Here is a 27,865-nt window from a genome sequence, read left to right as displayed (position 1 = left end):
CATCAGATGGTGGGCTATTCAAATCGCCCAGCGTCCGTGGTCCGTCGTCCGTCGTCCGGCGTCCGTCCGTAAACAATGCTTGTTATAACTATTTCTTAAAAACTGCTGCAGGGATTTTGTTCAAACTTCACATGGAGGGTCCCCTTGGTCCATATTTGTGCCATACAGATTTTGAGGCTGATCGGAAAAACAAGATGGCCGCCAGGCAGCCATCTTTGATTTTGGCAGTTGAAGTTTGTTATCAATATTTCTTGAGAACTACTGAAGGGATTTTGTTCAAACTTCACATGGAGGTTACCCTTGGTCCCTAGTTGTGCAATACAGATTTTGAGGCTGATCGGAAAAACAAGATGGCCGCCAGGCAGCCATCTTTGATTTTGGCAGTTGAAGTTTGTTATCGATATTTCTTGAGAACTACTGAAGGGATTTTGTTCAAACTTCACATGGAGGTTACCCTTGGTCCCTATTTGTGCCATACAGATTTTGAGTCTGATAGGAAAAACAAGATGGCCGCCAGGCAGCCATCTTTGATTTTGGCAGTTGAAGTTTGTTATCGATATTTCTTAAGAACTACTGAAGGAATTTTGTTCAAACTTCACATGGAGGTTATCCTTGGTCCCTATTTGTCCCATACAGATATTGAGTCTGATAGGAAAAACAAGATGGCCGCCAGCGGCCATCTTGGATTTTGATAGTTAAGGTTTGATATCCCCATTTCTCAAAAAGTGCTGAAGGGATCTTTCTCAAATTTAATATGTAGGTTCCCCTAGGGCCCTTGTTGTGCATATTGCATTTTTGGACCAATCGGTGAACAAGATGGCCACCAGGCTGCCATATTGGATTTCGATAGTTAAAGTTTGTTATGGCTATTTCTCAGATAGTACTGAAGGGATCTGTCTCAACTTTCATATGCAGGTTCCTCTAGGGACCTAGTTGTGCATATTGCATTTTGGGACCGATCAGTCAACAAAATTGCTGCCAGGCAGCCATCTTGGATTTTTATATTCAAAGTTTGTTATCGCTATTTCTCAGAAAGTATTGAATGGATCTTTCTCAAATTTCACATGTAGGTTCCCCTAGGGCCCTAGTTGTGCATATTGTGATTTGGGACCGATTGATCAACAAGATGGCCGCCATGGAGCCATCTTGGATTTTGATAGTTGAAGTTTGTTACCGCTATTTCTCAAAAGGTACTGAAGCGATCTGTCTCAAATTTTATATGTAGTATGTTTGAAAAAGTTTAAAAAGTAGAGAAAAGATCCATCTTTCCTTTGTCAGATATAGATCATTCTTTGGTGGGCACCAAGATCCCTCTGGGATCTCTTGTTTATTACCGCTATTTCTCAGAAAGGGCTGAAGGGATCTTTCTCAAATTTCATTTGTAGGTTCCCCTATGGCCCTAGTTGTCCATATTGCATTTTGGGACCGACTGGTCAACAAGATGGCTGCCAGGCCGCCATCTTGCATATTAATATTTAAAGTTTGTTACCGCTATTTCTCAGAAGGTACTGAAGGGATCTCTCTCAAATTTCATATGCAGGTTTCCCTAGGGCCCTAGTTGTGCGTATTGCATTTTTGGGACCGATCGGTCGACAAGATGGTCGACAGGCCGCTATCTTAGATTTTTACAATTGAAGTTTGTTACTGCTATTTCTCAGAAAGTTATGAAGTGATCTGTATCAAATTTCATGTGCAGTTTCCCCTAGGGGTCTAGTTGTGCATATAGCATATTGGGACCAATCGGCCAACAAGATTGCCGATAGGTAGCCATCTTGAATTTTGATAATTGAAGTTTGTTAGTGTTATATATCTCAGAAAGTCCTGAAAGGGTCTTTCTCAAATTTCATATGTAGTAATATGTAGTAAAAGTTTGAAATGCAGAGAAAAGATCCCTCTTTCCATTATCAGAGGTAGATCATTCTTGGTGGGCGTCGAGATCCCTCTTGGATCTCTTCTTTCTTCGGTAATCTATTGAAAACTATCAGGTTTAATTAATTAAACCGTGAAAATCATTCAAATGTATAATCATGTATGATGTCTTATGAACATTAGTTACAGTTAATTATTTATATACTGTAAACTTATTGTTTTTATGCTTTATGTATGTTTTGACGACAACATACCTGAAGAAATCACTTAACAATACTTTACAATGATTTTTTAGTACTGCCAAAAATCATTTTCATGTCTTAATTGTAAATGTTAAATTAGAACTAATGCACTGTTAGTATTGTAACTCTCAAAATGTTGGTAATTTTTTGTGGTGAATAAAATAGTAATAAGTAAGTATGAATATTACGGCAAATTGGAAAAAAAATATTGTGAAAGTTGACTCTAATTAATCTAATTAATTGATAAATTGGAAAAATGAAGGTTTTATTGAACATTTTGGAGAATTTATGTTACTTAAAGTTGACTTGTTATCTAGCTATATAATCTGGGGATATTTCTGAAAACACAAATTATTTCAACACACACATAAATTAAGGTGATAACGACACAAAATTACTCGGAATCTATATTTCTGATGTCTGGTTAGAAATCGGATGAGCTGATGATAGTTTAGGAAGAAACATTTATCCATAACTATGCAAGTTTCACAATAGAAAAATAATGTGATGAATTCCACAGCAGTGTTGATTAAAGTGTAAGTTTACAACCTATTAATGCCTCTTTCTTTTTATAATTTGTTACAATATTTCACGGCAAAAACATATTATGACGCGCTGGGGTGGTTAGCTTCCCTGAATATAACAATTGTTTTCACCACAGTATAAACAAAATTCCCAACCCGTTACTGTTATTTATCATGTTTATCTAAACTCGCGTAAGTTAATTTCCAAAGTTTGAAAAAGACACTCGCTAAAGCTCGTGTGTTTTCAAAATTTGGAAATTAACTGACTAGAGTTTGATAAATATGATAATCAACAGTCACTTATTGGGAGCCTAAATTTACTAACACATCCATTGCAGTGGTACGTATACAAGCCTAGGATGTCCCAAAAGAAAGTTAATAGTTTATTGCTCTGCATTTATGAAACTTTGCATATCCGTAGAAGATTTGTTTATTCAATATTAGTTTGTATGTATGTAGTATGTATTTTAACAACTCATCATTTAAGGTTTTAGGCCTTGTTTAAACTAGTGATATTTTGTCGTATTTGCATGATATAATCTACAATCATCATTAGCATGACAAGGTCAAAAAGTACAAAGTACTCGAAGTGTATGCTTTTCTAAAGTCGAATCCGGCCAAACAAACGCTACATGTACATACTATAGCACCTCGATACCCCAGGGGTTGCAATTACTTACAACGTTAGTGATCGAAACCCCTAGAGTATCGAGGATGATGGTATAGACACTAGTAAATATAATATCATGGTTACTTGGTGACAGAAATGTGTACTGAATCCTATGGACTTACTAAACTGAAATGTACCGTTTTGCATATTTTGCCAAAATTTACAAACAACACAACGATCTACGAGTCAACAGTAATACTAAAAGGTTAGACACGATGCATAGTAACTTTTTATCAACCAAGTAATTTTCAAGTACACCTAAGAAGTGATATATAGGCATACAAAATTCACTTGTTTAAACAGGGTCTGAAACCTTATACTAATAGATACTTCAATACTTGTCACCGTGTAATAGGATAACCGCAGATATTTAAAGATAGCTTGCTACATGCGTTGTCCCCACTGCCGGTTCCTCTACGTACGTATAAACTCACCGTAACCAACTTTTACAGGCCCCAGTGGACTTTGGACAGTTTATTTATAGACTTACAAAATAAAGAGCATTGACTCTAGGTATAAACTGAAGTTGTTTTAGATAGATTAGCTTATTTAATTACATGCTAAAATGCTAAGGGTCTGATGATCTTGTTTTACGAATATCCCTAAAATGACATATGCATGTTATTAGCATCATTTTTGAAAGAGCTGCGAAACTAAATCAAATCTAAAACTTGTTTATCACTACGCAATAAAATTGGCAACTGACCACATCACATGTCAGCAATGGATGACCTCATTAAATAGTCACTATGTGTGTAAAGAACATGCGAAACACTAGCCAAAATGCCTAATTCAACCTGTTTTGAAATTTGCGTAACATTTGCCAACAGTAGAAGAATACACTGTCCGTATCAACATTTACCATGTACGCGTGTATGCGTTAAAATATCTCGATAAACACTTTCAGTAAATCAGGGTGAATTTAAGTATCTGATAAGATTCTCGGAAGAGCTCGACCTCTGCCAAGCTTACCTAGAATGCCAGGGCTTCAACCACTCTGGAGTTGAGGTAATAGGCTGGGTAAGAAGCAAGATGTTCGTTCGTTTTGTACACGTGTGTTTGTTGTGGATTTGGTCACTAACTAGTGTCTCCGAAACCTGCATTATTTGTTGTCGATGTGGAGGTAAGTACGATTACATTACATAACATAATAATATAGTATATATAGTAATTAAATAAAGATCCTGAATATTTGTGTCCATAATGTCATTGTTTTTACGCCTCACGGTAGACTAGACTGAATCAAAAATCGATAATTCACTAAACTTAGTTCGATGACGTAATGCTACCATTGTTATTAAAATGATTTGCTGTTTTCCACTTTGATAAATGATACAACTGTGTTTTGAATTAATTTCTTATTGTATATTATAATGTCTTCGACGCTATATGCGTTGTTCTAAAATCAGTATATATAAAATAAACTTTCCTAATGTAATCGGATCGGATATCGGATTTTTTTGCCATAGATTGTTTTATGCCATAAATAAAACGTCTTTTTACACCAAAATGTCATATACTAGATCTATCAAACAAAAGAAAACTAAATTACAAAAAAAAAAAATGATAATAATAATGTCGTTTTTCCACAGTTCCATTATTTCCTATGCTTGGTACCTATATTTATATTATCTACTTTTGCAGAGTCGTTAAAGAAAATCACAATTTAACCTTCCGTTTCTATATATATCTTACCATTTCCTATGTATAGAACAGGAGTTTTCTTGGTTGCATAACTTGAGTGTAACTAGATGTAGTAGTTGGAATTTCTTTTGATTGTTTGCTAAACAAAAAATAAACGTGCTTAATTTTCGGAATTTATATTTATACAAGATAAAATTGATTTTATCGTAAGAAGCTCTAGACAACCGACTTAACAATAACAATAACAGTTGATGAAACCATCCTATCGATAAACCAGATATACAAAGAGAAGACATTTCAATCCACTTCAAATAATTTAATTATAGTATATTTTCATATTGATCAATTTTAAAAAAAATATAACATTTTCCAGTGAATTTCCACACTCTGAACAAGGTGTCAATACACCGGAGCCTAACTGCCTATGTTAATATTGGAAATTATCCTTCAGTGAGTTTAGTGGCAACATATTCTGTATTTCAGTATTCTGTATATTACAGAGTTATCTGTCCCTGCGGGAAAGTATTGATTGTGAAGTCAGTTGTTTGCGGGCATGACGTCATCTTTTTTAGTGAAAACGATGTGGATTTCGCACACAAAATTATGGCGTCATAATGGATAGTTTTCCGCAAGGGAAGTAACTCTGTAATATGCCAATTCGACGGTAAAATCGTAGTTTATCCACGTCGTTTTGATATCTCGAATCCTTCATTTTTACCTCCTTTTTATCACTTTAAAAAACGTCACAGCAAACTGCGACAGAAAATTATCTAAATAGAAAGTGTACTATTCATTTAAAACTTCTTCTGAACATCCTGGTTGGGTGTCTTATCCCTGCACTGAATTATTGCTGTATGCTTTCAACCTCAAACAGAAATACAATTCTAAAGGATTTGTGACTTTATTGTGTAATTACATGCAATGTATAAACATTAATCCATAATATTTTGCCATGCATATTATTTATTTGACAGATGTCAGTCCAGACGATCCCTATGTCTTTGTGAATGAAACACTGGAAATCAACTGTACGCTGACATCCTCAGACGAGGTTCACAACTCCTCCGTACTCTACTTAAAACATGGCCAGACGCAAGTCAAGGACACGTTCTTTGATTTTCCTAATAACAGAACTCTATTATTCCGGAAAGTAGCGGAAATGTCCGATGCTGGGAATTACTTATGTCTTCGTAGAGATATTGATGGGATGATGGGTTTCGTGGGAGGACAGGTTGTGAAGGTTGATTGTAAGTATTGATAAAGGATAGGAATTTCGTTGAAATTCTGAGGACAAGTAATTAAAGATGTTCCACGGCCTATACGTAAGCGAGCATAAACGATACTCATCATTTGAACATGAATTGGTGTTGAATCGTTTATATGTGTATCTAATTAACACAAGAAATAATACAAAATAATTAGTTTTGCTTTTGTTGCGAGCGCAATCATTACTTTATTCCATATAGGGAATAATGCCATGGATTTTTTTCGGGACGCAATTGATAACTTTTAACATTTTATCTTGAAGTAAAATTAGAAGCTTAAACTTTTCAATGGTGGTAATAGTGGAAATAAGTGACCTTTGTAACTTAATAAAAAATACTTATTGGTCTGCTCCTGTTTTCGTTAGAGAAAAGATACCATTTTCTCAGCGGTGTAGCATCACGCTGTAAAACATACTCCTTTAAATTTAAAAGTGTTGATATAGCACGTTTTGAACACAACAATTGTGGCACGCTTCAAATTGATTTTTAGATCCTCATTTCAGGTATTTTTTGGTCATTTGAACATTGTAACCCTTAGCTTATGTATGTATATAAATCTTTATACTATACTAGTGGGGCAACACCTTAAGGGGTGTTGCAGATGAAATGAGAAACGTAAAGGACCATGATAACTCGTGATAAATCTCCAAAGTATGCGCTATGCATATAAATGTACATGTATACAGTGCATTCGTGTATGGAAACTGAAAGAAGAATAACGCACAAGGGATCATGTTACATATCTCAGATATATTTTGTCGGTATGAAGGAGTGTCGCGAACAGGATATAACTCTTGCTTTTACTCTTAAAAGAGAGCGGTTTCATAAGCTTAGGAAACAATATCAAACAATTTAAAGTCATTTTACCTTGTAACAGTGACTTTGAATGAAGGTCAAGGTCATTCATTTAATCAAACTCTTAATAAGTAGCCCTTCAGCCCAGCATGCTGCAAACTAATACATATACAATGCATATGACTACAGGCCAGTCAATTATTGATAGAGTCATTTAAAGATTTAAGCTCATTTGACACAGTGACCTTAAATTAAGGTCAAGTCAATTTATTTGAACAAACTAGGTAGCCTTCCATTTCAGCATTGTACAAGTACTCCCAATTCAAAACTGGCAGTTTCATTCATTTACGATTTATCCTAACCTGGGGAATATAGTTCGATTCTATTACAACTTAGCAATTCTTCGGAAGGTAGACTATTCTTTCACGTCTCATCCTAATCTTCGGAAGTATACTTTAATTTCCTAACAAAAAGCACCTGAATGTACACATTAACACACATTATTGGTGAATAATGTATTTATTTATTTTATTATACAGAAAATCTGATAGGGGGTGTTAAGAATTTCCGTGTTTAAGTATATACGCTTCGTCCGTCATTGCTGTACAATCATAAGTCATATGGGGAGATATAACTCTGTGAAAGAGGAGCGGTTATAATAAAATTAAATATTTAGCATTATGCTTGGAAAGTTAAATTAAAGAATTTATTTAATCCAAATTAGAACTTCTCATGCGGTTTCTGTCATGGCGGTAGAACAGCTTATCGGGTAATAATTCCATTATAGATAATTAAAGACTTTGGTAATGAAAGCACACCCTTTCAAAGTCAGTTTTCAGTAGTAATGGAGAAATTCATTGGTTTCAATTTCAATACCTTTTCCTATAAGGACCAACTTTAGATTGCTTTTACAGTACATACAGTTCAATGAAGGATGTTTGATTTTGCTACGTTATTGCATTTTCAAGTTCAGTAATAAAAACTTAAAAATGTTTAAAGTTAAAATCATGTCATTATACAACTTATTGATTTCAAAGAGTTTTATCTGCATTATAAATACTTTATAATGTAATCAATGTAACGAATTTGAAAGAATTCTTGTAAAAATGTTCAGTCAGCGAAGGGATAAAGATATATACAGTTGTGTTTTTCCAAAGAATCTGTCAGTAGGGGGAGATAACTCCATAAAGCAGGATATTTTGGGCACCATGTAGACATTACTTAATCTTGAAAACTTTATTCAGTCTGATTTTTGCTTTCAGCATATAGATAAATGAGTATTTCTTTGTCAAAATCTGTGCAATTTATACAATATATCCTTTTTATCAGTCAAAAATGTACTACTGGCTAGCTTTACAAGTTTCCAAATGAAAAAAAAAAAAAAAAAGATGTGAAAAACAAATCATATTAAAAAATCCAGATTCTGATATATAAATAATGACATGATACCCAGTATAAAAGATTTGGAAATTGTATATGACATCACAAGTTTTGTATTCTTACATGTATCCTGGAAATATGCATGTTTATGAGTAATCAGTAAAAGGCTCTGCTACCCCCGTTTTATCGAAAAGACGCTGTTTTTCCGCATATAAGTCAGAAATTGGTAACAATAGACAATATCGTCCTTGTCAAACACTAAATACCTTACAAATACATACATTTTAGAGAACAAGAATCACTTGAATTTCAAGTTAATGATTAATTTTGTTATCTGTCCTTTCATCAGTATTAGTCACTTATTAGGCCCGGATGCACTGGTTATTTAGAAGGTGAAAAAGATTGGGGCTCTGGACAGTGTTTGCCGAAGGTGAAAAAGATTGGGGCTCTGGACAGTGTTTGCCGAGTGGTAAGATGTCTCAACATATTTACCACAAGCCCTGTACCTTTGGCTTATGAGTTTGAATCCCATGTGGGGTAGATTCCAGGTCCTGACTGCTGGTTAGTGGGTTTTCTCCGGGTACTCTGGCTTTCCTCTATCATCTCCTTAAATGACCCTGCAATAAATACTGATTCTGATATTTAATTTAAATAATGGCATGAAATAAACAGTTTTTAAATGTCTTGTATATAATTATCATATAATGGTCAGAGCCGCGGTGGCCAAGTGGTTAAGATGTCCCGACATATTACCACAAGCCTAGCTCACCTCTGGGTCACTCATGTCATTGGTTTTTCTCCGATTACTCCGGCTTTCCTCCACCAACAAAGCGCACATCCTTACATGACCCTGGCTGTTAATAGGACATCAAATTAATAAAATCCACTCATGTAAAGGTCTCCGCTAACCCTATTTTATCAAAAAGAATTTTTTATATAATGAAGAAAATGGTAAAAATAGACAATATCGATCTCGCTAAACAAGAAATCTAATTGAATAGTACATGTACATTTCTATATTTTGGCTATTTCTTTTAATTGTGTCTGGCATTATGCTAGAAAATATACCTAGATATTGAACAAATAAGCAAATTGCCTCCCATTATTCAATCCCAGTGGAAAAAAATTATGCGAACATGTAAAGAATAAAGTAACAAGAGACCACAGAGGGATCTTGGCGCCCACCAAAGAATGATCTATGTCTGACAAACGAAAGAGGGATCTTTTCTCTGCTTTTCAAACTTTTATTACATATTACTACATATGAAATTCGAGAAAGATCCTTTGAGTACTTTCTGAGATACATAACAGTAACAAACTTCAATAATAAGAATCCAAGATGGCTACCTGTCGGCTATCTTTTTGACCGATCAGTCCGAAAATGCAATATGCACAACTAAGGTCCTAGGGGAACTTACATAGACAATTTGAGACAGATCACTTCAGTACTTTCTGAGAAATAGCGGTAACCAACATTAATTATCAAATTCCAAGATGGTGGCCTGTCAGCCATATTGTTGACTGATTGGTCCCAAAATGCAATTTGCACAAATTGACCATTAGAGGAACCTTCACATGCAATTTGAGACAGATCCCTTTAATACTTTCTGAGAAATAGCGGTAACAAACTTCAATTGTCAAAATCCAAGATGGCGTCCTGTCGGCCATCTTGTTCACTGATCGGTACCAAAATGCAATATGCTTAACCAGGGACCTAAGGTAACCTGTACATGAAATTTGAAACAGATCTCTTCAGTACTTTCTGAGAAATAGTGGTAACAAGTTTCAACTATCAAAATCCAAGATGGCGGCTTGTTGGCCATCTTGTCCACTGATCGGTCCCAAAATGCGATACGCACAACCACAGGGACCTGGCACGAAATTTTTTAACCAACAGTATACATATATATATTATAGTATCAAGGGTATGAACTCGGCAGTAGAGAAAAACGGACCTATTTTTTTTAAAACCGTGATTATTTTAATAAATGGGTTCTATACAACATTGACGAATATCTTACCTTAAAGAGAAATAATTTATCTTTCCATTGAGTGTTTGATGGACAAAATTGGCCAAGTATTGACGAAGTTATGGCTTGATGAATCGGGAAATTTACGAAAAATATGCTAGGTAGACATTTCCCTGTCCGGTCGAAATGTCGTCTCGGCTCTAATGGGTACCTCAAAAACCAAGCCAAAATCACAAAATCTACGCTTGTGGTGGTAAACAGTACCCATAACTGTGTTCATCCACAATCTCCTTTGGATGTGTCATGACCCGTACTTTGTAGAAACTCCATTTATACATTGTGTAGCTCACTTACTTTAACCGTCACCGCCATGTTCATTTGTTCTTCGGAACGCTTCTCGAGTTTACCAACAAGCACAACATTACATAATTTGCATAATGTAGTCACGATATGTAAAGTCGAGAAGCGTTGATTTATGAATTATTCAGTATTATTATGCAGTTCCTTATACAGTATATTTGAAAATTCTTGAAATAAATAAATGAATGAATAAATGTATAGCCTACTGAAGTAGGCCAATTATTTTAAAAGTGTCGATTGTTTGTTATCATTCGCCAGTATGATTTAAGTTTGATTTCATATTCTTGACCAAACAAATACCATGAAATAGGAAACAAAGAATTAATGAAACAAATAAATGGTCCTCGATAGGGGGTCAGTAACTGACTATATAACTAATAATATATGTTTCAACATTCAGCATTATGGCATGGTTTTTTGCCATGTGAGTTTTGTACAATAATTTTACGAAAGGGCTTAGACTATTCCAGTTTCTAGAATAATAACTAACATTATATGTTAAATATTCAAGATTTTTAGGTCACCTGAGACGAAGTCTCAAGTGACCTATTCTAATCGCCTTTTGTCCGTCGTCGTCCGTCGTGCGTCGTGCGTCGTCCGTCGTATGTCCGTAAACAATTTACATTTTCAACTTCTTCTCCAAAACTGCTGAAGCAATTTCAATGAAATTTTGCACAAACCTTCAAAGGCATAAGGCCAATCAAAATTGTGAATTATATGATCCTCACCCCCCAGAGAGCTATGGGAGGGGCCAAAAGGGGTAAAATTGACTAAAATTTCAAAAATCTTCTTCTCCACTCACAGATGTGATGGAATTAAATACTCTTCATAGATAGAAAGGTCCTAAGGTCCTTTACAAAAATTGTGAATTATATGACCCTGGGGTCTCACGTTTCCCCCTGGGGAGGGGGTTAAGTTTACTATAGTTTATATAGGGAAAACACATTTTTGAGTATTATTTGATCATTTGTAATAGGAAATGAGTCAAATATTGTCAGAATTATCAGTATGAGATGGCTATTGAATCCTATTAACCAGTTTTCCATGACTGACCCCCAGGGGCCTTAGGGGCGGGGTCAAAAGGGGTCAAATAGGCTATAACTTCAAAAATCTTCTTCTGAAATTCTGGAAATGATAGAATCACATACTCTTCATAGATGGAAAGGTCTTGAGGTCCTTTACAAAAATTGTGAATTATATGACCCTGGGGTCTCACGTTTCCCCCTGGGGAGGGGGTCAAGTTTACTATATTTTATATAGGGAAAACACATTTTTGAGTATTATTTGATCATTTGTAATAGGAAATGAGTCAAATATTGTCAGAATTATCAGTATGAGATGGCTATTGAATCCTATTAACCAGTTTTCCATGACTGACCCCCAGGGGCCTTAGGGGCGGGGTCAAAAGGGGTCAAATAGGCTATAACTTCAAAAATCTTCTTCTGAAATTCTGGAAATGATAGAATCACATACTCTTCATAGATAGAAAGGTCTTGAGGTCCTTTACAAAAATTGTGAATTATATGACCCTGGGGTCTCACGTTTCCCCCTGGGGAGGGGGTCAAGTTTACTATATTTTATATAGGGAAAACACATTTTTGAGTATTATTTGATCATTTGTAATAAGAAATGAGTCAAATATTGTCAGAATTATCAGTATGAGATGGCTATTGAATCCTATTAACCAGTTTTCCATGACTGACCCCCAGGGGCCTTAGGGGCGGGGTCAAAAGGGGCAAATAGGCTCAAACTTTAAAAATCTTCTTCTTTAATACTGGAAATACTGTAGAATCTAATACTCTTCATAGATGGACAGGTCTTAAGGTGTTTTATGAAAATTGTGAATTATATGACCCTTGGGTCTCATGTTTCCCCCTGGGGAGGGGGTTAAGTTTACTAATAGTTTATATAGGGAAAACACATTTTTGAGTATTATTTGATCATTTGTAATAAGAAATGAGTCAAATATTGTCAGAATTATCAGTATGAGATGGCTATTGAATCCTATTAACCAGTTTTCCATGACTGATCCCCAGGGGCCTTAGGGGCGGGGTCATAAGGGGTCAAATAGGCTATAACTTCAAAAATCTTCTTCTGAAATTCTGGAAATGATAGAATCACATACTCTTCATAGATGGAAAGGTCTTGAGGTCCTTTACAAAAATTGTGAATTATATGACCCTGGGGTCTCACGTTTCCCCCTGGGGAGGGGGTCAAGTTTACTATATTTATATAGGGAAAACACATTTTTGAGTATTATTTGATCATTTGTAATAGGAAATGAGTCAAATATTGTCAGAATTATCAGTATGAGATGGCTATTGAATCCTATTAACCAGTTTTCCATGACTGACCCCCCAGGGGCCTTAGGGGGAAAATGGGGTCTTGATGTTCCTTTACAAAAATTGTGACCCTAATTATATTGAAAATTCTCAAATAAATAAAATGAATACTAATAAATTATATACCAATAGCCTCAACTGAGTTATTATTTGATCATGGTAATTATATCAAATATTTTAATGAATGTCTATTGATTGTTTGTTATCATTCCCCAGTATGATTTAAGTTTGATTTCAATATTCTATAACCAAACAAATCTTCTTCTGATATCTGAAATAGGAATACAAAGAATTAATGAAAAAATAAATGTCCTCGATAGTGTCAGTAAACTGACTATATAACTAATAAATATATGTTTCTGATGAATCATTCAGCATTATGGCATGGTTTTTATGCCATGTGATTGTCTTTGTACCTAAATATTTTATACGAAAAGGGCCTTAGGACTATTCCAAAGGGGTTCTAGAATAATAACTAACACCTCCTATGAATGTCTGAATATTCTAAATGATATCTTTTTACTCTCACCTACTGATGGAAAGGTCCTGAAGTGATCCTTTACAAAAATAGTATCTATATCCCCCTGGGGTCTCACGTTTTGTCCTGGGGAGGGGGTCAAAGTTTACTATATTATATCTATAAAAACCCCACAGCCATTTTGATCGATTGTCCTTGATGATGTGAAAATTTACATCTATAATAGTCATTATTGATCAGTTATGAGATGTATGTGTCCTAAAATTTCTATCAATGCAATTTCTCAATGAAATTATTCTATAACCCCACAGCCTCCTCTATTTGATTGAGATGATGTGCCCCTAATCTAAATCTAACAAAACTTTGATTGGCAATCAACCCCTAACTATATGATCCTCACCCCCCAGAGGCTGATGGGACCCAAAAGGGGTAAAATTGACTAAAATTTCAAAAATCTTCTTCTCCACTCACAGATGATGATGGAATTAATATACTCTTCATAGATATGAAAGGTCCTAAGGTCCTTTTACAAAAATTGTGAATTATATGACCCTGGGGTCTCACGTTTCCCCCTGGGGAGGGGGTTAAGTTTACTATAGTTTATATAGGGGAAAAACACATTTTCAGAGAGTATTATTTGATCATTTGTAAAGGAAATAGTCAAAATATTGTCAGAATTATTATCAGTATCCTACTGATTGATGATGTGACCCCTGAATTAATCCTATTCACCAGTTTTCCATGACTGATCCCCAGGGGCCTTAGGGGCGGGGTCAAAAGGGGTCAAATAGGCTATAACTTCAAAAATCTTCTTCTGAAATTCTGGAAAATGATAGAATCACATACTCTTCATAGATGGAAAGGTCTCTATGATGTGTCCTTTACAAAAATTGTGAATTATATGACCCTGGGATGGTCTCACGTTTCCCCCTGGTCCTGAGGGGGTCAAGTTTACTATATTTTATAAGCCAAAAAAACACATTTTTGAGTCCTTATTATTTGATCAGTTTTTTCATAGGAAATTAGTCAATCTGGGTTAGGAAATTATTAGCCTGATGAGATATTGCATTTAACATCATATCCATATTGGTCTTGGCCGACCCACCAGGGGCCAGAGGTGGGGCCAAAAGGGGTCAAATGGATCTACAATTCAGAAAACAGCCACCTCTTTCTCTGATTCACATGAAATTATATAATCTATATCTATAACCCAACAGGCCACCTACCCTAGTGATTGTCTGATGATGTGGCCCCTAATCTATATATATAACCCCACAGCCACACTCACTTACTGATTGTCCTGATGATGTGACCACTAATCTATATCTATAACACCACAGCCACCTCCCTACTGATTGTCCTTGATAATGGTGGCCCCTAATCTATTCTATAACCCACAGCCATCTCACTACTGATTTGTCCTGATGATGTGACCCCTAATCTTTATCTCATAACCCCACAGCCACCTCCCTATGAGATGATCCTGATTGATGTGACTCCTAATCTATATCTATAACCCCACAGCCATCTCACTACTGATTGTCCTGATGATGTGTGACCCTCAATTATATATATAACCCCACAGCCACCTCCCTACTGATTCTTCTAATGATGTGACCCCTAATCTATATCTATAACCCCCAGCGGCCACCTCCCTACTGATTGTCCAGGATGATGTGGACCCCTATATATATCTAAAACCCACACGCCACCTCATTAGTGATGTCTTGATGATGTGACCCCTTAATCTATTTCTTATAAACCCAAACAGCGCATTCTCACAATTGATTTTGCTGATGATGTGGACCCTAATCTATCAATCTATAACTCAGCCACCTCACAGATGTGACCTCTACTATAACTGACAGCCTCCTTCTACTGATGATGTGACCCCTAATCTATATCTATAACCCCACAGCCGACCTCACTACTGATTGTCTGATGATGTGACCCCTAATCTATATCTATAACCCCCACAGCCACTTCACTACTGATTGTCCTGATGATGTGACCCCTAATCTATATCTATAACCCAACACGGCCACTCCTACTGATTGTCCTGATGATGTGACCCCTAATCTATATCTATAACCCCACAGCCACCTCACTTCTGATGATATGACACCTAATCTATATCTATAACCCCACAGCCACCTCACTACTGATTGTGCCTGATGATGTGTGACGCGACCTAATCTATTTATCTATAACCCCAAAGCCACCTCCCTACTCATTGTCCTGATGATGTGACCCCTAATCTATATACTATAACCCCACAGCCACCTTCACATCTGATGATATTAAACCTAATCTATGATCTATTAACCCACCAGGCCATTCTCACTACTGATTGTCCTGATGATGTGCCCCCTAATCTATATCTATAACCCCACAGCCACCTCGCTCTGACTGTCCTGGATGATGTCCTGATGATGTGACCCCCTAACGTATATCTATATCTATAACCCCACAGCCACCTCACTACTGCTGAGTGTCCTGATGATGTGACCCCTAATCTATATCTATAACCCCCACAGCCTCTACCTCCACTCTCTGATGATGATGACACACCGTAATCTATAACTATAACCCCACAGCCACCTCACTACTGATTGTCCTGATGATGTGACCCCTAATCTATATCTATAACCCAACAGCCACCTCACTACTGATTGTCCTGATGATGTGACCCCTAATCTATATCATGACCCCACAGCCACCTCACTACTGATTGTAATGATGTGACCCCTATATCTATCTATAACCCCACAGCCACCTCACTACTGATTGTCCTGATGATGTGACCCCCTAATCTATATCTATATCTATAACCCCACAGCCACCTCCCTACCTACTGAATTGTCCTGATGATGTGACCCCTAATCTATATCTATAACCCAACAGCCACCTCATACTAATCGATTATTGTCCTGATGATGTGACCCCTAATCTATATCTATAACCCCACAGATGATGTCCTGATGATGTGACCCCTAATCTATATCTATAACCCCACAGCCACCTCACTACTGATTGTCCTGATGATGTGACCCCTAATCTATATCTATAACCCCACAGCCCACCTACTGATTGTCCTGATGATGTGACCCCTAATCTATATCTATAACCCACAGCCACCTCCCTACTGATTGTCCTGATGATGTGGCTCCTAATCTATATCTATAACCCCACAGCCACCTCACTACTGATTGTCCTGATGATGTGACCCCTAATCTATATCTATAACCCAACAGCCCTCCCTACTGATTGTCCTGATGATGTGACCCCTAATCTATATATCTATAACCCCACAGCCACCTCACTACTGATTGTCCTGATGATGTGACCCCTAATCTATATATCCTGTCCTGATGATGTGACCCCTATCTATATCTAACCCCACAGCCACCTCCCTACTGATTGTCCTGATGATGTGACCCCTAATCTATATCTATAACCCCACAGCCACCTCCTACTGATTGTCCTGATGATGTGACCCCTAATCTATATCTATAACCCCACAGACCTCACTACTGATTGTCCTGATGATGTGACCCTAATCTATATCTATAACCCCACAGCCACCTCACTACTGATTGTCTGATGATGTGATAACCCAACAGCCACCCCCTAATCTATATATCTATAACCCCACAGCCACCTCACTACTGATTGTCCTGATGATGTGACCCCTAATCTATATCTATAACCCCACAGCCACCTCACTACTGATTGTCCTGATGATGTGACCCCTAATCTATATCTATAACCCCACAGCCACCTCCCTACTGATTGTCCTGATGATGTGACCCCTAATCTATATCTATAACCCCACAGCCACCTCACTACTGATTGTCCTGATGATGTGACCCCTAATCTATATCTATAACCCCACAGCCACCTCACTTCTGATGATATGACACCTAATCTATATCTATAACCCCACAGCCACCGACGCCTTACTGATTGATCCCTGATATGGTTCTATATCTATAACCCCACAGTCACTACTGATGTCCTGATGTGACTCCTAAGCTATATCTATAACCCCACAGCCACCTCTACTGATTGTGTCCTGTCATCTACCTAACCCATACAAGCCACCTCTATATCTACTACTGATTGTCCTGATTGTCCCCCTGATGATGGTTTGTCCTGATGATTTTTTGTGACACCCTAATCTATAATTGTCTATATGAGAACCCCTAATCTATATCTATATACCATAAATAAATGCCCATAACACTACCTATTGTACCTGTTGATGTCGAACCCTAAATCATTTATCTATAAACCAACAGCCAGCTCACTACTCACTGTCCTGACGATTGATTGGTGTTTAGTGACCACCAATCTATATCTTATTAACCTAACAGCCCACCGCACTACTGATTGTCCTGATGATAGTGGCCCTTAAATTCTATTTCTATAACCCCACAGCACACTCACCACTACTGATGATCCTGATGATTGTGTCACCTAATCTTTATATCTATTAACCCCCACAGCCAACCTTCCACTTTTCTGATTATCCTGATGAATGTGGCCAATATTCTATATCTAATAAACCCTATGCCACATCCTCTAGTGTTTGGCACTGATGATGTGGCTCTTAATGTTGTATCTATTACACCACAGTCCACACACACTATACGATTGTCCTGATGATTTGAACCCACTAACCTTATATCTATAAAACCAACCAAACACCTCACTACCTCATTGTCTAGATGATGTGGACCCTGATCTTTATCTATAACCCATCAGCACACCTCCCTACTGAGTGTCATTATGTCTATGACCCCCTAACCAACAGCTACTATAACCACTCACCGAAATGATTAACTGTCTCTGTAATGATGTATGTGACCAATATATATTTAGACGTGAAAAACCCCTCACGCCACACTCTCACTGCGGATGATCATGATGGCGCCAACCATATATTCGTTAGCGAGTTCCCAAACAGCCCTCACTTACCTAATGAGCGGTTGTCATGATGAGGTGAAACCCTCAATCTTCCTGAGAGCGATAACCACAACAGCCACTACATAATGATTGTCGCTGATTGGATGGGTAAAAGTAATCTATTTCGATTTCACCATAGCGCGCGGCCAACTACTGATTGTCTGTTGATGGGACCCCCCCCCTATTTTCTACAACCACGCAGCCACCCTAATACTGATTTTTGCTTTTTTCATTTTTATCGTCCTGCTGAATGTGAAAATAATCCTATTTTCGTTTTAACCATCTGCCATCCTTACTACGGATGTGTCACTGTTGAGTGGTGACCACTTAATCTTTTTCTAGTAATCTCGTACAACATCATAGCCACTGAATGCCCTGATCGGTGTGATCCCTGATTTGAGGTCTATAAACCCCACTGACACCTAAGTGGGGCAGTGTTACATGACCAAGTGCCACCTATATATTTCTATTACCCAACAGCACACCTCCCTACTGATTGTCCTGATGTTTGTGGCTCCTTTAATCTGATATCTATAACCTCTCAGTCACCTGCCTCACTAACTGATTGTCATGATGAGGTGGCATCACGATTGATCTGTATCTAGTAACCCCCATTGTACCATCTCTACCTTACTGAATTGTGTACCTGAATGATATGGGCCCCCTAATCTTTATCTAGAAACACACTGCCAAGCCCACCAGCCACCCTACTCCAACTTACCTGCTTGGCTTTGTCCTCATCTGATATGTGACTACTTAATCTTTAATCGATAACACACACAGCCCACCTCGCTTTTGGTTGATCCTGATGATGGGGGTGACCCCTATTCTATATCTTTATACCCATGCGGCCACCTCACATATCGGATTGTTCTGATGATGTGGAACCACATTATCTTATTTACCATAAACCCCACAGCAATTTCATTACTACTATGATGGTGCATGTTGATGTGGACACCGTATATATATATAAGAACCACCACAGCCAACCTCACGTCTGATTGGCCGATAAATGTGGCCCCTATGCTTGATCTAGTTCTACCATCAGCACCATATCTATTACACGCCCTTAATGTTTGTAATGGTAAGGGTTGCCCCTCATTATCCTATATCTATAACACCAACAGCCAGCTCATTACTCACTGTCCATGCTTGTTGTGACCCTATATATACGTGTTAAACCCCACACGCCCCTTCCCTAGTGATGATATGATGATGTGAATACTAAATCTCATATCTATAAACCACACTGCACTCACTTCTGATGATATAACACCTAATCTATACTCTATAACCTAACAGCAACCTCTACTTACTGATTGATCATGATGATGTGGCTCATAAGTCTTTATCTATAAACCCATAACCTCATCACTACTGATTGTCCTGATGAGGTGGCACACCTCCCCTAATCTATTTCTTTAACCCCCCAGACCACCTCACTACTGCCTTGTTCCTGTATGAGGTGTTGGTTTTGTTTTTGGGACACCTATTCATTTATCTAATAACCCCCACTGCCCTCTCCACTATTGATTGTCCCTTTATGAATGTGACCCCTAATCTATATCACTATAACCCAAACAGCGACCTCACAATACTGGAGTGTCCTGTAGAGGGTGGACCCACACTAATATATTTTCCTATCCCCAAACTCACACGGCCTTCTCAACTTCTGATTTGCCTGATGAGATGTGGACCACTAATTTATATCTAGAACCCCTACAGCCACCTCACTACTGCTGTGTCCTGATGATGTGACCCCTATCTATATCTATAACCCAACTGCCACCTCCCTACATGATTGTCCTCCTGATGATGTGAACCCCTTATCTATAATCTATAACCCCAGCAGCAACACTCCCTACTGATTGATCCTGATGATGTGACCCCTAATCACTATTTCTATAACCCGCGCAGCCATCCTCACTACTGATTGTCCCTGAATGATGTGACCACCTAATTTATTATTCTATAACCAATTCGCAAACTCACCTATGATTGTAACTGATGATGTGATCCATAATCAATTTCCAATAAACCAACAAGCCAACCTCCCTACAGATAGTCCTGACGATGTGAACTCTAATCTATATCAACAACCGCACAGCCACTCACTACTGATTGTCCTGAAGCTGAGACCCCAAATCTATATCAATAAACCCCACCACCTTCCTACTGAATGTTCCTGATTATGTGGACACATCAATCTTTTTCTAATAAACCAAACAGTCTCCTCACTACTGATTGATCCTTATGCATGTTACTCCCCTACTCTATTTCAATTAACCAACAGCCACCTCCCTACTGATTTGTCCTGATGATGTGGCTCCTAATCTATATATATAACCCCCACAGCCGACCTCCACTACTGATTGTACTGATTGATGTGACCCTAATCTATGTCTATAACCCCAACAGCCACCTCCCTGTCCCTACTGGTGATCCTGATTGATGTGTCCTCCTAATTCTAATTTATTCTTTAACACACCCACAGCCCACCTCCCTAAATGGTGGTCCTGATGGATGTGGACCCTAATCTATCATCCTAAAAACCCCACAGCCAACCTCACTACTGATTGACCTGATTGATGTGGCTACCTAATCATATTTCTACTCATAACCCCGATACAGCCCACCTCCCCTAATGGATGATTCATGATGATGTGAACCCTATTCTATATCTATAACCCACACATCACCACATCCCATACTGGTTGTCACTGAATGATGTGGCACCTAATAAATATCTATAACACAAACGCCACCTCACTACTGATTGTCCTGATGAAGTGGCTTCTTAATATATTTCCTATAACCCAAACGGCAATACTCCATAGCAGATGATCCTTACAGATGTGCAACCCTAATCTAATATTTATATCTCCACAGCCACCTCACTTACTGATTGTCCCGGTGATGTGACCCCGAAACTATTTCTATAAACCCAACTGCCACCTCCCTACTGATTGATCCTGATGATGTGACTCATAAATCTTTTTCTACAAACCAACAGCCACCTCCCTACTGATTGTCCTGACTATGTGACCTCTTAACTATAACTATAACTCCTCAGCCACCTCACTACTGTATTGTCCTGATGATTGACCACCAAATCTAACGTACTAATCCACAGCCACCTCCCTACTGATGTGGCTCCTGATATGTGACTCCTAATCTTTAGGTACAAACCCCCGCAGGCCATCTCACTATTGATTGTTCCTGAACGAAGTGTCCCCTAATTCTATATCTGTTACCCCACAGCCACCAGTAACTACTGATTGTCCTGATGGTGTGGTCCCTAATCTTAATATTCTATATAACCCCACAGCCATCCTCCCTATTGATTGTCATTATGATTGACGTCCCCTATTCTATATCATGTAACCTCCACAGCACAACGCCCACTACTGATTTTGTCCTGATTGATGTGACTCCTCTATATATTTCTATATCCCACATCACACCTCCCTATTGATTGTCCCTGTTGATGTGTCCCCTATCGAGATCTATACCCCCACAGCCACCTACCTACTGATGGTCCTGATGAAGTGGCTTACCTATACTATATCTCTATAATCCCACATCCAACTCACTACTTATTTGTCCTGATGATGTGGCCATCCTAATCTTTATCTATATAACCCCACACAGCCACCTCAATACTGAATGTCCTGATTAATGTGGCTCCCTAATCTATATCTATAATCCCCTAAACACCACCGTCCTATCTGATTGTTCCTGATGTTGTGGCCTCCATAATCTATTTCTATGATAACACATAACCCCACAGCCATCTCACTACTGTGATTGTACTGATAGATACGTCCACCTAATCTATTTCTGTAACCCCACAGCCTCCCTCCACTACTGATTGTCCCTGATGATGTGAACCACCTTATCTATATCTATAATCCCCACATCCACCGCACTACTTAATTGTCCTGATGATGTGAACTCCCTAATCTATATCTTTAACCCCACAACCAACCTCCTACTGATTGTCCTGATGATGTGTACTCCCTTACAATATCTACTATAATCCCACAAGCCACACTCACTTACTTATTGTCTGATGATGTGACACCTAATCTATATCTATAACCCAACAGCCACCCTCACTCTGATGATAGGACACCTTAATTAGGACAAACAGTAGGGAGCTGGATCATTGGTGTTATAGATAATAGATTAGGTGTCCATATCATCAGAAGTGAGGTGGATTGATGGGTTATAGGAATAGCATTAGGGGGTCACATCATCAGGATCATCAGATAGGCGAGGTGGCTGTGGGGGTTAATAGATATAGATTATGGAGTCTCACATTATCAGGTAATTCATCAGTAGGGACGGTGGTGCTGTGGGGTTATAGATAAAGAATTAGGGGGCTCAGTCATCAGGACATTCAGTAGTGAGTTGGACGTGGTGGGGTTATAGTTATAGATTTAGGGGCCACATTATCAGGAAATCAGTAGGGAGGTGGCTGTGGTGTGTTATAGATATAGTTTTGGGGTCACATCATCAGGACATTACAGTAGTGAGCGTGGCTGTGGGGTTTATATATATAGAATAGGGGCCATATCATCAGGAACAAATCACTAGGGAGGTGGCTGCATGGGTTATAGATATAAGATTATAATCTTCATAGATTAAAGAGTCAATATTTATTAAAATCCAACTGACTGACATACATGGGCCTGATGGGCACAAATATATATTGATTATAAATGCATTGTCTTGTGTTTCATTCTGTATAACTGAAATCATGGTTACCGGTTAAGGCCCTTGTGGCCTCTTGTTATTTTCAAAATACGCAAGCTGGTACATGTCATGTTTCTAAATAAAAATATATATATTTATATAATAATATTTATATATATATTTATATATATGGAAGAAATTTAAAGAAAAATCATATTTGTTCAGTATTGATGTGGTTAAACAGATAATGGAATCGGTGTTGGTTTTTTTTTTGGTTTTTGTTTTTATACCACATACATCATTATATAGGGTCCTGGTAAGTAATCCTTATATTAATGCCACATTATCTTTAGTTTTAAAACTTTCGTTTTAACTTTTGTAAAACTGTATTGAGCTTTGTATAAATCAAACATTCTTGTGGATTCCCTCTGTAACAATATCACATACTGGTAAATATATATCTACATTTAACGTTTCATGTAGAACCTTAAGTCTCTTATCTTATGTTGGGTTTTTTTTAATTGTTTGCAACTTTTTTATTTGTTCATTTACCTGCTCAATCTTTCAATTTACAACATTTGGAAGTGCCTAGGGTTAAATGCTCAAAGGAAATGCCAGAAGTACCCTTTGTTTGTTTGTTTGTTTGTTTGAGATTTACGGCCACTCAGACAACTAAGGACAATTTAGGGGCCTAACTAACAAGTCATCGCATTCATTAACAGGATATTAAGAATCAGGGTAAGAAAAAGGCAAGTAATGATTTAAAACACGACGATTGTAAACGTTTATTTGATAAAAAAAAGGTTTGCATGGGAAATAAGAAATTGTTTTGGCTATAACACACGAGAAAACTCATGTCAAAATGTGAATTGAACACTGATGAAATGTTGAGTTGTATACACGAATGATATTGAGAAAAACGTTTCATATTTTATATAAATATACCGATTCTTCTCTGAGATACATTAAAAAAATACGATTATGTTCTCACAACGGGCAATGAAACAAAGTGTACATGGTCGGAGAAAAATCGTAAGTGCCGTATATCGTATGTGGCTTAAAATCAAACTAACAGTGCACTATGATATGCTCCAACTGTGAGAGGAGAATCACATGGAGGATCCTCCCCCTCTCAATAGATATGAATGTGTAAAATTTGTGTGTCCAGATCGGAGCCGAGGAGAGAACAACTTCCTCTTCTGCGGTCTACCCACATTGGACTGTTTTGGGAATTAAGTGTAGGTTGAAATTGTAAACAGTTTGTTGTTTGATTTCGGTAGGAACACCTTTGTTTGCCATTGGAGTTTGATGTGCTGAGTGAATTGAAGTGTATGTTGTCGGTGTAAGGTAGTTATTTCAAAATCTGTTTGAGCTCACGGCAGATGAGCAGTCTTAGATCCTTTATCTGGCTGTTCATTCCCCTTTACTATTAATCCCTCATGCAATAGGAATCCAGAGGATAAGTAAATTTGAGTTTTTAGATGAACAATCGAAATGTTCGGATCAAAAAGATTCTGGATTTTAATGTGTTATTCTAGGGTTTCTTGATATTCAAAAGCCTGAAGATCCGAAAGATAGTCGGATACAGATAATTGCCCTTTTCAATCGCGGTGTTCTTCGTATATGATTCAAGAGCCAGAACGATAGCAACATTATTCCGCAGAGTAAATGGAGGCAACATCAGGGAGTCGGATAGAGGAGCAGTGATTAAGAATGTACAGAATGACTGCCGCACAATTAGCACCATCTTTTGAGCCGTAAGTGTAGGATCTGAAACATGGTCAGGTAAAGCCCTTAATGCACTCTCGCAAGAGTAGGATTTGTGTTTCTTGGGTTAATGCACATGGATTTTGCCAATCATGTAAGATAAAAAATTGATATCAGCGGTGTTTGAATTAGCCATGGTAGGTTACATCCGATATTGTGTACTCGTCAATGGTGTCAAAATTTATATTTAGTTCCAAGCAATCAATTTTTGAAATGCTTGATGCCCAAATGTTGGTATGAGCTTTTGATTTGTGGTAATTTATTTCTTGATGTTGTGGATTGAAATACAAGGGTAAATGCGGATTTTTTTGGGTTGGATTGTTGGCTCAATTAGCTTCCACATTGAGACTCGTTTCAACAAGTGTTGTTTTTTTTTTTCGAAAAGCTCCAAGTGCGAAACGCAGTACCTGATTTCTGTATAGGGTACAAGAATCTGTAGACAATAGAGACAGGAGTCAAGTTTTGATCCTAATAAGTGGCCCGATAGGATTCGTAGAAGCATTTCACCGGTTCTGCACACCCCAATCGAAAATGGGAAAGAACTCGTCAGAATGTTCTGCGTCCTTCGGAGCACATTTTCATTAATGGTGTTTTATGTGTGGGGGGACCTAAGGACAGTTTCGAATCAAATATAGTCAATGAAATTTTAGTCTTGTTCAACTAATGGAATTTTAATTCCTTTGTGTGTGAGGTCAGGTTTCTTTGCTGGGGTTTTCAGTTTGTTGACAGAAGTGCTTACAGACAGTTTTTGATCTTGAAAATCTAATGCCATTTTCGTCAGCACAATTTTTGTACTATGCCTAAACATTGTTGTAAGTTGTTCGTTCTATAGTGTGCATGTATTTTTTGATCCTGAAACCACAGATCAAAAAATCATCCACAAAATAGAGACCATTCACGTAGATTCGGCCAAGACATTTTGTTATGCTGTTAATGTTTTAATCCATATAAGTGTGACGGAAACAGGATACCACCCTGAGGGTCGGGCCCCCCCATCATCCTGTGTTTATGTTTCTGAAACTAAGTTGGAACCGTTCGAACACTTTGGATATGCCCTGTCAGATACTAAATTTGAAATAAACTTATGGCTATTTTAAACCGAAGATATACCACGATATCATTCCTGAGCCGTTACTTGATTCCATATTGCCAAGTTTGTGTAGTATGAACTTTTCACGGTCTAAGTATACGGCCACAAGATGTTCTTCTCTTGGCAAATAGCTTCTCGTAAAACATGTTTCTAGTCTAACTAGTTAGTCTAATAATACCGTTCCCCTGAGGTTTCTAAAGCCGATTTGGCAAAGGACTTAAAATATTGTTTTGAATTCCAGGAACCAAACTTATATTGTATTTTATTAATACGTTACTTGAGTTTCACCAATTACAACACGTTCAATGAATAGGGATCGATAAGTTATAGGCATCAGTAAGTGCATCTTTCACCGCGGCTTCTGAAGGGGTATAATAGTAGATCTCCTTCCTAAGACACGGGAAATTTTGCCAGAAGAGTAAACATGATTAAATAAAGTTAAGAAAGACATTTTAGTTATGAGTCTGGGAATAGTTTTATAAACATATTATGCGACATATTCGTCTCTTTTATGGTCCAGCTGCCGAGTACATTTTATTTTCCTAAAGGGGACTCGGAGCAAATTATGGTATCTGTAAAGGGGCCTATTGTAACTTTCAATATATGGAGGATTTAAACAATTCAGACGTCTCTTTTTCTTTTCTTTTTTAAATTTTTGAAAAATTTTTGGAATGATTTTTTGATACGGATGAATTTTTTTAGCACAAATATTTTGGCTATGGCGTCAGCTTATTTCGGATTTTGAAGAATATAATTTTATTTTTTGTTAATGAAGGTGGGAGGATGGTGTTGCTTTTCTTGTCCCACACTGATTCTTTACCAATTGGTAAACGTCGCTGTCTATTATTCAGTCGCTAACGTCTATTGAGTATCGTCTGGTCTCGGTCTTTTTGGTGCACAAAATATTGGTGACTTTCCTTTGGTAGACAATAATAACATCAAACTCATAAATTAATTTACAATTTATGATATTTAATGTGTCACAACACAATCACTAAACTTAACAACTTTCACATCAAATATCTAACAACATTTCGAGTATATTAATTACTCTCCAAAAAACACCTTCGAACCAACAACAAAATATTTCAAGCCGGAAGCTGATTGGAGATATTGGCGATTGTTGGCGATTTATCGGCGATTATTGGCGATTATTGACAATTTAAGCCTAATACAGATAATATCAAAGAAATTGTGTATATAAAACTTGATTTAAAACTAACTACACGATATGCACCCAATAACTAGTTATAATCATTTATTAATATGTTCATTATAACTCTATTATTAAAAAATACTTAGTAAGGCGCGTATATTGGCGAATATTGGAGACTGGAGATATATAATATAGTATACTATAATAATATAAAAAAATAAAAAATTCATGGGTTGATGTTCATGTTACAAAAAAAACGCCCAAGTATATTTTATCATTAGTTCATTTACCTCTTTCAGCTGAATTCATAAACAATTTGGAAAAGTTTATTATCCGTTAGCTGGTATGAAGGATTGTGGATAACAACCGACATCGTGAGAGGAGTAAAATCTTCTCTCCTAGAATATTCGACGGGTGCCATCTTATTTATACTATTGATCGACCAATCAAAAGGCCTGAATACCAAATAAAAGAACCCCGCGATATTCTATTCTCTATATTTAACATGCGATATTGATTACGATTACTTTATAGAGAATAAAGTCAGTAGAGTTCCGAAAGTTAAAACAAAGATGGCGATCTACAAACTAGGTAAGCAGTTTAATGTAAGACCAAATGGCCATGGCGTGCGATTTTTATTAAGC

The 27,865-nt window shown here is 37.4% G+C and overlaps 1 protein-coding gene across 2 annotated transcripts in view; it reads left to right on the top strand.

The window, feature by feature from the left end:
• The first annotated feature begins 4,080 nt into the window (after window positions 1–4,080).
• The window catches only part of LOC138325692 (interleukin-6 receptor subunit beta-like), an 84,628-nt gene continuing 60,843 nt past the window's right edge, over window positions 4,081–27,865 (top strand). Inside the window, exons 1-2 of one of the 2 annotated variants that reach the window (XR_011208816.1) lie at window positions 4,081–4,428; window positions 5,924–6,196. Coding sequence is in view for 1 of the 2 variants with exons in the window: in XM_069271520.1 (XP_069127621.1) it covers window positions 4,338–4,428; window positions 5,924–6,196 (364 nt within the window). In the remaining variant the exon portion in view is untranslated. The remainder of the gene's footprint in view (window positions 4,429–5,923; window positions 6,197–27,865) is intronic. The other variant, XM_069271520.1, reaches the window with a different exon arrangement.

The sequence above is a fragment of the Argopecten irradians genome, chromosome 6, assembly GCF_041381155.1.
Source record: "Argopecten irradians isolate NY chromosome 6, Ai_NY, whole genome shotgun sequence".
NCBI lineage: Eukaryota > Metazoa > Mollusca > Bivalvia > Pectinida > Pectinidae > Argopecten > Argopecten irradians.
The sequence above is the reverse complement of the archived record's forward strand: the minus strand, read 5'-3'. Positions and strand labels throughout refer to the sequence as shown.